This window comes from Crocuta crocuta, unplaced genomic scaffold, assembly GCF_008692635.1.
Source record: "Crocuta crocuta isolate KB4526 unplaced genomic scaffold, BGI_CrCroc_1.0 scaffold1, whole genome shotgun sequence".
Taxonomy (NCBI): Eukaryota; Metazoa; Chordata; class Mammalia; order Carnivora; family Hyaenidae; genus Crocuta; species Crocuta crocuta.
Genome location: NW_027527930.1, coordinates 8,181,823 through 8,196,553, shown reverse-complemented (window position 1 = coordinate 8,196,553; position 14,731 = coordinate 8,181,823). Strand labels below are relative to the sequence as shown.

Sequence of the window (14,731 nt, the reverse complement as noted above, 5' to 3'; positions counted from 1 at the left end):
AGGCTCTCTTCCTTCTTAGAGTTTGTGCTCAGCTCCACCTTGAGGAGGACTTTGCTCTGCTCACCGCTTCTCCCTGCCACTCAGCACTGATCCCTGTGGTGCTATCTGCTGAGGTGATTCTGTTGCTTATTGAATTAGGGGCACTGTGAAATCAGTAAGAGAGCAGGCACAGTGACCAAGTCAAGTTCTAATCCAGACACCATCACTCACATGTTCCAGGACTTTGGTTGGGTCTGGTCTTAATTTCTCTGCGTTTCAGTGACCTCACTTGTAAAAGGGAGATAAGATTGGTCGCTACCTCAGGAGGTTCTTGTGAAGATTCTCTGAGATACTGTTTATATAAAAAAATTAATACAAGGCTTAACACAAAGAACGTCGACAATATTAATGGTTTTAATGGCAATAGTCACTACTATTACTATTTTGCTGTTGGAAAAGTGCCAAGTAACTTAAGGTCAGTCTGCCCCACTTTCTACTCCTCAGAGCCATTCTGCTAAGGCTGAGATGGAGTGTCATTCTTGGGTCAGAATTTTTGGAAGGAGGAAAATGTCACACAAGTTGTCCCAGACTTACTGCCACCTCCATGGAAGGATGTTAAATGTAAGTCTCTTTGAGGGCATTATCAGGGACTTACCTCTTGCCGTCATATCCTGCACAGTTGACCGTTCTCTGCATTGCCTTTCTCTTTACACTCTTCTCTGTCAGCAAGTTCACATCTCGGGGAAACAAACCTTCCATCAGGTCCATAGTTGTCTTCATTCTGGAGTCTGGATCCAAAATGTCTGCCAGAGATTTGTCTTGGTGGACAATTTCCTTGGCCAGAGCCTCTGTTCTGATGTCTTCGGAGGTCTTCTGAAGACCAGAACTAACATTCTTTTCTAAACCCTGAGTCTCACTGACTGGGCTGTGGTTGGGAGATGGCTGCCCGGGGCTTGGCTGCTTGCCTGGAGCCCCAGCAAGTCGGGGCAGAGCGCCCCCAGTGCAGGCTGGGTTCATCTCATTGGCTTCTGAACCCTTGATAGAAGTCTGGGATCTGGAAGCTGGTATCTGACTGCCAACCGAATGGGCTGTACCAGGCATGGGCCTTTCCTTGGCAGCTGTCCCCGTGGCAAATTTACCGGAGCTGTTAGGAATATTAAAAAAGACAGCACAAAAGAGGAGTCAACCAAAGGGTAGGAAGTCTGAGGGAGAAGTTTTCCACATCAGAGCTGTGGCTTCCCACATGAGGAAAGGTGGGGCGGGGACAAGGTAGTCATGCTCTGAGGTTATTATTCCCCATAAACTGCAAGGTCCTAAGGGCTTTCTCATCACCCCAGCAGTTGGTCACATGGAAGTTGTGTAACTTTTTAAGGGATCTAGTAGGCATTCAGTTTTGTTGAATGTTACTGTGAGATTCCAGGACTTTCTGAAAGGTCCAGGTGAGCAGAAGAAGTTAACCACAAAGGCAATGTGTACTTTGGTGTTTCGAGATTGCTTGTCCTAGGAAGTATTTGTTGGGAAATGCTGCTTCTCTACTCTTCTGGCTTCCGAGAGGTTTTCCCTAAACATTACTGACCATTACTGTTCTTTATCTTTTCCGAGGGACATGGAGTGACTGTGGAAAGAAAGCTGACCATAGCCTGTCCATAATCCAGCCTCTTCTCTTTCTTTTGAGAGTGAGGCTATCTCTAGGCTAATCTACACCTTTCTCTCCATTCTCTCTCTCTCTCTCACACACTCACACTCACACACACACACACACCAGTGTGTATCTAGCATGGCCTGAGATTAGGCAGATAAACTTGTTTGGGGTTCACCATCAAGAGGCTCACTTACACTCAAGAAAGAAGCCATATTTTCCAGTATCAGCTCCATCAGTAACAAAAGTGACACTTTTGTCTTCTATAGGTCTTTCTCTTTTGTCTTACATCATTTTTTCCCCTTAATTTATTTAAAAAAATTTTTTAATGTTTTTATTTATTTCTGAGAGAGAGAGAGAGAGAGAGAGAGAGAGAGAGAGAGAGAGAGAGAGAGCGCGAGCAGGAGCAGGGGAGGGTCAGAGAGAGAGGGAGACACAAAATCTGAAACAGGCTCCAGGCTCTGAGCTGTCAGGACAGAGCCCGATGCAGGGCTTAAACCCACGAACCACGAGATAATGACCTGAGCTGAAGTCAGACACTTAACCTGAAGCCACCCAGGAGCCCTTCCTTTGTCTTACATCATAACTGATTCAGAACTCAAGCAGTAATGAAGGACGCAATTTATTTAAGGCCCTTTGAATTTATCATGTCCATAGATGTGAACTATGCCTTTGGGGCTTTGGTCTTCATTTTCACTATTTTCACTACTCTTGTTCCTCTGTTCCCGATGCTAGTATTGGGCACTAGGGTCACGACCTGCCAAGGTAAACATGAAACTGTTCTGCCAGTTGCATGACTTAAGCTTCTATAGAATATTTTCACACTGGGGCTCTCCTGTAGCCAACGAAAGGAGGATCTGAGGTGCCTGCAGTGTGAAACTCTTATTGGAGAGGGGCACCCTTTCGTTCCTGAACTGGGGGCTTGCCCTGACCAGAGACTGCCCACTTACCTGGTACAGGGCTCCTTGTGATCCTCACTGTCCAGCTCCGCCTCATACAGGCCGTGGGGAGGAGGCGGAGGAAAGTCATCCAAGCTATTCACAGGGGCATCCTGGCTCAGCGGAGGCGGTGGGGGTGGGGGAAGTTCAAATGTGGGGCTGGAAGTGGCATTGGGGTACAAGTCCTTCACAAACACTTCGTCGTCATCGTCTTCCCGAGGCGGTGGGGAGGCCAGCAGGCCTGACTCAGATATTCGGAGGGAGATCCTCCCTGGAGTGCTTGGGGCCCCAAGAGGCGAGTCAAGAGTGCTGCCTGAGCTTGGAGGGGTCTGCTGCATTTTGTAGTGCTTCAGGTTTGCAAAATCAGGTGACAAGGATTCTTCAGGGAGGCTGTCCTCTCTGACCGTGTGGGCCCACTTCACCCGAGGTGGGGCAGGTCGCTGAGGTAGCGAGACCTGCTTGCTTGTTGCCTCTTCTAGCCCATGCTCCGGGCTGTTGGGCTCGTGGCCTCTCGGACTGGCAGGCTGCACCAGGCTGTGACCATTGCTTCTGTGCGTCACTGCTGGGGTGTAGGGAAGAAGAGGCTGTTGCCCTGTGTGACAGTCCCTTCCAGTCAGCTGATCGGTTGCAGCCTGGGAGCTGGGGGGAACGGGGGAAGACAGAGCTGAGCTGAGCGGGGTCAGGGATGCAGCCCTAGTGTCTGTGAGATGCCCTTGCACTCCTGTGGGCAGCAGCGTGGGGCAAGGCATTGTTCTGCTGGCCTGCCTCTGATGGTCCAGGGCTCCAGGACATTCGCTGGGAACAGAGGAAGCACCAACTGCTTTGCAGCCTGAACCACCCCAACGGAGGCTAGGATGGTGTTTGAGCAACAGCATGTCTTCGTGGGCTCTTTCTGAACAACTGAGTGACCTGGAGCAGGATATACAAACACAAGGGTTACCGCTCAGAAGAAAGGCGTAGACTCTGAACCCTAAGTTCATTACACAGATGGTAAAAGCATTTAGGGAGAAGGGCCTCAGAGAAGCCACACACTGTCCCACAGGCTGTTCATACAAAGAACCAAATCTAAAAACGATGCATGGGTGGCATCAGTCTGTTAGGCGTCCAACTTCGGCTCAGGTCATGATCTCACATCGCAGTTCATGGGCTTGAGCCCTGCATTGGGCTCTGTGCTGACAGCTCAGAGCCTGGAGCCTGCTTCAGATTCTGTGTCTCCCTCTCTCTCTTAGAAATCAATAATAAACATTAAAAAAAAAAAAAGATGCCAGGCATAAAGTTCTACAGGAAAATGTCAGATGGTAGACATGGGGTCACAAGGCATTTCCTTTTATTAGCCCTCTCTCACTGGCCCCCCACCCCTCCACACATCCCACATCAGGCAGCTTTTCAGGGCAGGCTTCAGGGTATAAAAGGAAATAGGTGCATTTCTTCTGCCCCTTTCAGGACTACTTTGGGAAAAAGAATGCTGCCTCATCCTCTCCCAGTGTGATCCCCATGCGAGAGGTCTGCTTGGAAAGCACCTGTCTGGGCTGCTGAACTTAACAATTTTATTTACAGTTTTCCCTTCATCTCCTAGTGTTTTCATTTTTTACAATGGAAGATAAGAAGGAGAGGAGAGTCTCCCCCACGAGCTAATAAGCAATTATCTCTGGAGAGATCGATAGCAGTGAGCAAATGGGGTACATGGTGACTGAAACACCTGTCCTCTGTCCAGGCTCTGAGGAAAAAACCCAACAATGTTCAATATTTTTGTTATTATGCTCTAAAGGGAAAAGAGAAAACAAAACCGAAATCCACAGCCCTGCCTGCTGCCACCCAAGAGTTAATGTGGGGATCAAACAAAGCTCCAGCAAACCACCCTAGATTGAAAATTCCACATTTGGAGCTCCCTAACAAGTATGCAAGTGAATCTGGAGAGCAGATGGAATTTCTCATTTTGCAGATCTGAGTCCCGAGGGAAGGTGTGGCTTAGTCCCCAGGAGAACCCCAGCCCAGGCCTGTCACAAAACCATCCAAGTGCCAGGCAAGGATAAGGCAGCATATGGAAGGAAAAGACTGCAAAGAGCCAAATCAGCTCTTTTCGTGATGCTATTTTTTCTGTATTATAAATGCAGATGGTTAAGAGGCCCCTCTCCCTCTCCCTCTCTCTCGGATGCAATCCCTCCTTTCCCCTCAAATATCCTTTTCATTTAGAGGCAGTATCTTTACCAGGAAGCTCTCAATATTGAAGACTGGCTATTCTGTACTTCTTGGTGGATTCCCAAATGGGGGTACTGAAAACCCAGAAGCGGGAGATTCACTGGGGTACTTTCTTCCCATGTCTTACTCATTTTGGTATCCTCAACACCTGGTATAAAGTACTCTCTAGGGGTGCCTGGGTGGCTCAGTCACTTAAGCTCCTGACTCTTGGCTTCACCTCAGGTCATGATCTCATGGTTCATGAGTTCAAGCCTTGCATTGGGCCCTGTGCTGACAGCCATGGAGCTTGCTTCAGAGTCTCTATCTCCCTCCCTCCCTCCCTCTCTGCCCCTCCCCAACTCATGCTCTCACACGCTCTCTCTCTCTCAAAATAAATACATGAACTTAAAAAAAATACCCTCTCAGTAAACATCTGTTGAACTGTGCCCACTGCTGTTTAGACTGTAGGGCATAAACTCTTTTCAAATTCCATATCCTCTAATAAGACACAGTATAACTAGAATCTGTTTTAATGACTAACCTGGGTAACTTCATTTTATTATATTTGTATTTTGAGGCTTTTTTCAAAGGGGAAACATCACTAAAACACACAAAATCTAATATTTATCCTTTATTTAAATCCCAAATAAACTATATCTATAAATCCATATATATCTCTCTCATGTTTGTTTATTTTTGAGAGAGAGAGTGGGGGAGGGGCAGAGAAAGATGGAGACAGAGGATCTGCACTGATAGTGCAGAGCCCTATGCAGGGCTTGAACTCACAAACTGAGAGATCACGACCCAAGCCAAAGTCGGACACCTAACCGACTAAGCCACCCAGGCACCTCTAATCTTTGATATATTTTTAGTTTATATTTAATCTTCTTAGTTTACAGGAGCCATACTTCAATTGTATATTTTTGAAGGTAATATCGGAGTTAAATGGTTAGTCTGGTGAGAATGCTTCTCCTTGGTGACTGTTGTATTTTTTCGAGAACAAAAAATAAGGTAAAAGAGATTTTGTTTGAGTCTCTTTTATACTAGAGTGTGAGAGGCAAATGTCTGTTGATTGTTATCCAGGAATCCTAACATTCAAGAATGGAGTTTGAGGGGCGCCTGGGTGGCTTAGTTGGTTGAGCGTCTGACTTCAGCTCAGGTCATGATCTCACGGTTCATGGGTTCGAGCCCCACGTCGGGCTCTGTGCTGACAGCTAGCTCAGAGCCTGGAGCCTGTCTTCAGATTCTGTGTCTCCCTTTTTCTCCGACCCTCCCTTGCTCGCGCTGTCTCTCTCTCAAAAATAAATAAAACATTTAAAAAAATGAAAAAAAAAGAATGGAGTTTGAAAGCATCAGCTTTATTTTTTTCTTCATAGCTTTTTTTTAAACATGATAAACGCATACCATAAAACTTACTACTCTATTTTTTAAAGTTTATTTATTTTGAGAGAGCACGCACATATGCATGAGACAACCAACAAGGAAGAGGCAGAGGGAGAGGGAGAGAGCGAGGATCCCAAGTAGGTTCCACACTGTCAGCACAGAGCCTGATGTGGGGCTCAAATTCACAAACTGTGAGATCATGACCTGAGCTGAGATCAAGAGTTAGACGCTTAACCAACTGAGCCACCCAGGTGTCCCTCAACTTCTTTTTGTAATTGAGGTATTTGATTTGGGGCTTTTTTTTTTTTTTTTTGGTTGAGTTACTTTCACCTTTGACTTCAGACAATTCTCTTTTGTCAGTAGTTTAGGCCACTGTTAGTTTTCCCTTGTTTCTAGCTTTTAAGCAATGCGCCCAAACTAACCAAAGTCCTCAGCCTCACCTTGAATATTTTCTCACTTTAGGCACAGCTATGGGAGCCAGAGCACGTAACCGTGGAAGTCTGCTCTTGGCCATAAAGAAGGTAACTTGGTACTCACTTCCTGATACCACCTAGGCTGCTTGTAAGTGACAGTATTAGGCTGAGTTATTGAGAAGGTGAATATAATATAGAAAAAGAGAGAAACAATGATTGGATGAAATATAAGAAAAAGAAATTGGCTTACAAAAACATGGAAAATCGTAGAGAAGATGTAATATACTATCATTAGTAATAATAAATTATAGTAGAGCAATAGATAGCCCTATGATGCTGCATTAAAACCACATACAGGCATGCACTTCAGGAGAAATTCCTTGGAAATTTCTACTTAAGCTCCATGTGAATAGCTCAAAATTTTAAACTCTTAAATAGTATCCATTATATTTTTCTACCTAGGATAAATAATTTTGATGGCAATTTTTAACTTTCCTGCTACTTTTTGTCCCTAAGTGCCTAAAAGTTATGATTTGGGAGCTTTACTTTTTACTTTGTATGCTTCCTGTAAGTTTACAAGGAAGTTTATTCTGCGAAGCTGTTCATGAAATGGTCATTCTTCCTCTCGTGTTCTAGTCACCAGACCTGGCCCTTTGTGCACAGGACAAAGGGAGAGAGTCACACAAGTGGGGCCCCATGTGAGAGCCATCACAGGATATGCTTGAGAAGAGCATTTCCATGAACTATTCTGAGCTACACTTATTTCAAGTCAACCATTGCCTCAACAGTACACATTCAAATTCTATTTGGAAGAAGTCTCATCCTTAGAGGAAGTCATCTAGAAGTAAAAAATGCAGAAGTTCCCTATTGTCTAGACAAATGGGAGACACAGCACACAATAGCATGAACCATCTTAATGTCATGCTTCTCTTCCTTGGAGAGAGGAAGAGAAACACTGAATTCCGGCGGCATTCCTAAGGTAGAGGGCATCATAAATACACATACATACCTGGATCCAGGGTCAGCCAAATAACATGGATCCTTCACAGGGCCAAAGCCATTGTTTTCCCCCAAAACCACATCCTTGAAACAGAAGAAAGGCACAGTGTTATTCCCAACAAATGGACACTGAAATTTACCAAGAGGGTGGAGGGAGAAGGGAGAAGCAACATTTATTGGGTGCCTGCTCCTTACATTCAGCCATCAACGCAGCACTGTTACATATGACCCCCTCATCCTCAATGCCTAGTAAGTGCTGTGAACCCCGGTGCATTGAGGAGGGGATGGGCCCAAAGCACTTAACTGTCCCAAGGTCACAAGTGGCAGAGTCAGGATTTGCACCTCAATCTGTCTCACTGGGTGCCTCTCCTAATGAGGACATTTTCTAAGCAGAAGCCTGATAACAGTGGTTTCCAGGGTTCAAAATAACTGCTGTACTTGAAATAGAATGATGACAATTAATTCAAAGGGCCAAACTTTTGAAACAGCAATAGGGAAGTGTGGGAGATGACAAGAAAAGAACAGTTTATTGAATGTAGCAAAAATCTCAAATGTCTGAATCATAATTAGAAAAAAAGATATGTGTCTGGCTTGTAATCAGGTTGAAGTATATTCTCTCCAGGAAAAACATGTCACTCACATGTACTAGCATGTTACTTTTCAGGAGTAGTCATTTCTTGCTTTCAGTTTTATCTATCTACCTACCTATCATCTATCTATTTAGAGGGCACAAGTGAGAGGCAGAGAGAGAAAGAAACTCAGGAGGCGATGAGGGAGAGAAGCGGGGCTCACCCAAAGCAGGGCTCAAGCTTACAAACCGTGAAATCATGACCTCTGCCAAAGTCTGATGTTTCCTGACTGAGCCACCCAGGCATCCGTGTTTTTGGTTTTAGTATGGGTATATATTGGTTTCCCAAAAGGGCAAGGTTTGTTTGGTTTTGGTGAATTTTCGACAGTATAAAATTTGGCCCATGTGAACAGGTCCCTGATGAAGACAATGATGTTGCTATTGATAATACATTCAAGTTTCAATTATTTATAACAGGAGAGAGGCATAAAACAGAGAAATTAAATCCATATATGATCTTCCACTTAGTTTTAGCAACTCATTTTGCCATTTACTCTGTCCAAAGGGCTAATTGCTTTCCACTCTTTTTTTTTTTTTTTTTGGCCCAGTCAGTAGTAGGGGTTCTCAAAGGCAATGGAAAAGACCCAAAGGCAGTAGTAGGTCTGAAGGGAAAACAAACAGCTGAATATTATTAATAGCAGCGATCCCTTATTGCATTTACTGAGTGCCACTCTGCTAAGGACCTTACAATCCTCAAATTATGTGCCTGGACTTGTATTAGGCACCTGCTGTTCCTGTAAGTTAATCAACAACAATAGGGAGAGGGGAAGTAATTGCAGCTCAGAGGAATTAAGTATTTTGCCCACAGTTAAAGTAGAGGAGGTAGGAGTCAAACCATCTCTCTTCAAAGCCCCAGATTTTTCCTTGGAATCTTCCGGGTGAGTAGAGGCTGTGCTGAATGCAAGGAGATTTCAATGCTTTGGGAAAAAGGAGTTCCCTATGTCTCTGACTTGCTCCAATACTGCTAGAGGGAATGGGAATTCCTATTCTCCATGAAACCTTCTGGTCTTTCTGAAGTCTTTCCTTGTTCCACCCCCCTCTGGACAAGAATGTACAGCTTTGCCAGTAATTAAGTGGGAATGCCTCTACCTCCCCTTTAAGCTCCTTGCCCACTAACAATTAGGTATACTTATCCATTTTTCTTATTTCCTTTGAATTTCAGTATGAGTTTAATTTCTGTAGTCACATGAACTGGCCCCCCAGAATAAGATGCTTAAGTTGATATTTATGTGGGTGTGCATAAGATAAAGAGATAAAGAAAGAAAAAAAAAAAAAGACTTTATAGGAAAACAAAACATCAAAAAAAAAAAAAAAAAAGATGAGTGAGACCCACTCATACTTAGGGCATTGAGAGAACTCTCTAAATCTCCTGCTGATGACAATACCATTTGGATGGAAGTCCAGCCTAGTACAAGCCCAAGGAGGCTCAATTTCTGTTGCATTCACTTGCTGTGACTGCATATGTTCACTGCAAAGAAGACTTTATTTTCTATAAAGTGTTAAGTATAAAGTACTTACGGCAGTTTAGGAAAAAGCAATGGCTCTGGGACAAATACAAGGTGTTGAGTTATTCTAGCAGACACTTGGATAAGCATCTGATGACTGACTTAAAAATACCCCAGTTCTTATTCTTCATTAGGAGTAGCAAACCTAAAACTACAAACCTAAAGTCTATGGAGTCCCAATCCTCACTCTTGCTTTGGGTTCTGAATTACTTATCTTAGTATCTCCACAGCCAATGATATATGAAGACAACAGTAGTCATCTACTTTGGAATATCTGTTTCAAGTATCTGCTAAAATGAATCAGAAATCCACTTGAGAAATCTTAAGTTTTATTTAAATGTAAATAACCGTAATCAATAGATGTTAAAATGAAATCAATTCATTGACTGAAATTTTCAGATAGATATTTAATCCTAGCCTCCACCTCCTTCCAGTCTTCGCCCAAGGAGGGAGCATGGTATAGTGATTTGCAGAATCTGGTGTCGGACAACATGGGGTCAAAACCTCGCTGCCACCACCTGGGGCAAATTTCCCATCCTTTCTGTGCTCAGATCCCTCTTCTGTAATACAGAGATAACAATGGAATCTACTTTGCATAGGTGTAAGGATTATTTTTATGCTTATACGACATATAGTACAACCACTGGTATATACATAGTAAACATTTATTATTAACTATTTGTAACTTTCCCTTTGGTGGAAAGGAGATTCTGTTTATGCACAAGCTTGAATGGGTGCTTACTGAAGGGTTGTTACAGTGATTTACAAGCTGCATTCTACAGAATCAAGCCTATATCCAACATGGTAGGATGCACTAAGCAATTTCCTCAGCAGTTAAATGATGTTTGTCACACCATCACATGGTGACCATTTTATATATCAGAAGCCAGGGTCTCTGAGAAATCAGGCAGAAGGAGAGAAGCCTCTAACGCATATGGAAGAACAACTCCCAGCCAGGAATCTTATTTCTCGAAAGGCTTCTTTTTATAGCCTTTGCTGTATTTTATTTTATTTTTTTTTTACAAATAGTTTATTGTCAAATTAGTTTCCACATAACACTCAGTGCTCATCCCCACAAGTGTCCTCCTCCATGCCCATCCCCGCCTCCCCCCCACATCCATCAGTCCTCAGTTTTTGTCAGCATTCAAGAGTCTCTCATGGTTTGCCTCTCTCCCTTTCCCCCACCATTTCCGCCCTTCTTCTCCCCCTTGTTCCTCCGTCAAGTTCCTCCTAATCCTCCTATACGTGCAAACATATGATATTTGTCCTTCTCTGCCTGACTTATTTCGCTCGCCTTTGCTGTATTTTAAATCTATACAATGAATAGGTGTAAATTTTCATCTCCAAAGCAGAAATACTTGGATATTCTCTGGCAGCTTTGCAGGGCCCATCTACTTTAAAAGGGTTAAATTTTCTAAAGCTTCACAGAAAGTAGGAAATAGGTAAGAATTTGATGTGCCCATCAGCTCCATCACTAATATCCACTGTTCTGTAATTACACTTTTCATATGAAGAGGAGGTAAAGGAGAATAAGAGGCTGCATGCTTTAGAGAGGACATAGCTGGCTAATGAGAGGCCCAGGCCTGCTGGCTGACTAAGCAGGTCTCAGGCTACAAGCGGTGGTGGTTTTCTGCAGTTATTTAGACCCAAGAGTGATCAATTTTTACTAACAGAAGAATTGATTTTTTAAAATATTTTAATTTTTTAAAACCTTAGAAAGCAAGCATGGGAGGGGCAGAGACAGAAGGAAACAGAATCTGAAGCAGGCTCCATGCTCTGAACTGTCAGCACAGAGCCCAACATGGGGCTCAAACTTAAGAACCAGGAGATCATGACTTGAGCCGAAGTCGGACACTTAACTGACTAAGCCACCCAGGAGCTCCTGGAAGATTTGATTTCTATGCTGGCCTTGTTTTGGAGTCAGAAACAGTCCTCGATAATGGACTTCTGAAAAGGAACGGAATCCTTGTCAATAGCTTGTAAAATTCTGGTCTAGCATCTGGCTGGCAGGAGCAAGTAGCATGTGTTCAGGCTGCCATGGGCTGAGCCAGCACCAGAAATAGACTCCATATTTTGGGTTTAACTTAAGCAGACAGTTTCCACAGGGTTGCTTAATTTCTCAGAGTTATCTAAAGCTCGGATGAGACAAATTCTTACTGAATACCTTCATTGAAGCTTAATAATAATGGTAAAGTTTCTTGAATTTATGCAAATAAAAAAACAATATCCTGAAATAATAACCACAATAATTGTGTGGAGCCTAGTTTTGTTTTGTTTTTTAACTAGTTCTACAAATAGGGTATACGATGGCTGTAGGCAGAAGAATCAAGGAGCAGACCTTGCCATGGACCTGGTCTCCGGACAGGCAAGGTCTGGTTGCTGGGCGGGAGAAGGAAGCTCAGGGGCACGGTCCTGGCTCCGTTACAATCTGGGGGATGACATTCTATTTTCAGAATTTGTAGGAACAAAGCAGCACAGATAAAGCACTTCATTTTGAAATGTTTCCCCCCTCTGGCATCACAATCCCCAAATTAAATAATATCTAAATATGGTACTCTATTGCAGAGGATGTAAATAATGTTCTGTATGTGTCTCTCGAAAAAGTTTTTCAAATAATATATTTAGCTGGGATTTGGAAGAATTTCATTACTTCTCTCTACACCACTTATGTTTTAGCTTTATTTCCCAGTTTACTGGGCTTGAGAAGTATTTGGGGAGAAAGCAAAGGAGCACTCATGGCCACTCAACCAATTTCCCAAGGGAGAAAGAGGCCATCTAGGAAGAAATAAATAGCAGAAAATGAATTAGTTTTCACCTAAATATTTCTGTTTTCTGTAGAACATGGAAAAAAAAATTAAGAAGATATTTGGATTGCTATGCTCTTGAAGCCCATCAAACTCACTAAAATTTTATGTTACATATGTGGATTTTAAGTGTTTTAGTTGTAGGATAAGGAGTAGAAATTAGCTCTGGTTTTCATTCTGAGGGGAGGAAAATGGTTAGTGAATGCTTATGGAACATTGCCTGTATACAATTTTTTTTTGTAGGTTTATACTGGGGAGAAAATATTTCTGGGTATTTTGAAACAGAAAATATCTAGATGGATACAGGATTTTGTTTCAGAAACAGTCCAGCAAAGTACTTCTCAGGCAGTAATGTCTGAATCTTTCTTTGAAGCTGCTTCTACGAAGTAGTGCCTCTCCCATACAACCCCCAATCCTCTGTCAACATCCTGCCCTGTCCTTCACAGCCTGATTCAAATACGGTCTCCTTCCAGAGAAGCTCTGAGATCGCCTCAGTTAGAATTAATAACTCTCCCTTCCACAGTGTATTATTTATCACTGCTCCCAAAGCATTCGCTAGTCATGTTAAAGTTCATATTCCTTGCTCAGTTGTGAACCCCAGAAAGGCATGAATGAGCCTTATTTCATTTTGTATTTCTTTCAGCCTTGTAACACAGTGCTTTTCACATAGCACGTACTCTACAAATGCTTGCTAAGTGATTGACTTCTCTGCTGGGGCAAACAGAATTTGAGAAGGGACAGTGGAGTGCTCCCCTGTGTTAACATATGTGTGAATTCCTGATATCTTCTTAGGTGGGAAGGGAACCACGAGGCAGGCCTTTGATCCACAGGGCATGCGCAGTGAGGAGCGACTGAGAATTAGGGACATTAACAGACTCCTGGGAGTTAGTGTTCAGGTTCTATTGCCAGCTCTGCTCAAATTTCCAGTGGAAAGCACTTGATAAGCTTTGAGTAGGTTGAAACCTTTATGAGAACATCCTTTTATGTGAGAATTTGAAAGTCTATGATTCTCCTACTTCCCCAAGATAGTGCACAGAAAGAATTCAGATGGGAGCAGGGAGAGACACAGGTCTGATGTGAGTAACAGAACTACACAGGATAATTGTGAGGATTAGTGAGATGATAAAGGTAAAACATGCTTAGCTGAAGTCCACGAGTTCAATAACTATATTAAAGTCAGTAATTCTACACTTTTTGTAAATGCACAAATCTAATAGAAAGAGGGTGCAAAGCTAAAAATCTTTAAAATTCCAAGACACAGTCTCTATTCCATGGGAAAAAACAAAACAGCAAAAAAGATAACCACTAACTTTTCCAAACCATGCATTCTTGCACTGAGAGATGGGTAACTTCCTAAAATGAAGTGAACACACACATATACACAGAGACATCTATGTGTACATATATTTCTATATAAGATATATGGGTCTATATAAGACACCTATACAACTCTATATATCTACATATCTATATCTCTGTAAGGGTATCAGGGTACCCGGACAGAAACCATCCCATGAAAACAAATGCTACCCTTTTGCATGTCAAAGGAAAGTTAAAGGGGAACGGCACTAAAGCGCCCCATCGTAGGACCCTCTGGTTGCACGTACCTGACGCTTCTTGTCTGCAGTGGGAGAGGACCGTGATCTCACATGGACAGGGACCGCCAGGATGTCTGAGCGCTCCAGCAGGTCCTCAGCCGACTTGGACTTCCCAGCCCTCCTGGCTGCAGCCCCCCACGAGGAGGCCTCCCCAGGGTTCCTGTCTACCCTCTGGGTGGCCTTCGGCTCATAGTTAGCTCCAGCGAGCAGCTCTCTCGGGGCTTGGTCCACACGTCGAAGTTCTCCGAAGATGCGGCCGCCAGCGAAGGAGCTGCTGCGATCTCGAGAGGCTGCTGCGGCGGGCAGGAGGGCGGCCTCCCTGCGGGGCTGCAGGCTCGGTTCCCGCAGCGAGCAGAGGCTGGAGGCCGAGGGGAGGCCGGGGCCCTCGGGCGCGGCAGGGGNCGCTTGCCCGTCTTGCGCTGGATGTAGTCGGCCAGGGCGCTCTGCTGGAACTGCTTCAGCTCGGGTCCCGACAGGCTGAGCGTCGAGCAGGCCTTGCCGTCGCGCTCGAAGATGCGGCGCCGGTCCGCCACCGTGCTCTCGGAGAAGCGCAGCCCCTTCTTCTGCGCGCTCGAGGGCGCCGGCTCGGCCTCCTCCGAGATGCCCACCTCGTTCATCTTCTCGGGCTCCGAATAGGAGCGCTTCTTCTGCTTGGCGGTCAGGCGAC

At 44.1% G+C, this 14,731-nt stretch overlaps 1 protein-coding gene across 1 annotated transcript in view; it reads right to left on the bottom strand.

Moving 5' to 3' along the window:
* Positions 1 to 14,731, bottom strand: part of SHROOM3 (shroom family member 3) — a 301,596-nt gene that overhangs the window by 17,798 nt on the left and 269,067 nt on the right. The window contains 5 exon segments of the mRNA XM_077750890.1: positions 635 to 1,123; positions 2,569 to 3,465; positions 7,540 to 7,613; positions 14,074 to 14,465; positions 14,468 to 14,731. Of these exon segments, the coding sequence (XP_077607016.1) occupies positions 635 to 1,123; positions 2,569 to 3,465; positions 7,540 to 7,613; positions 14,074 to 14,465; positions 14,468 to 14,731 (2,116 nt within the window).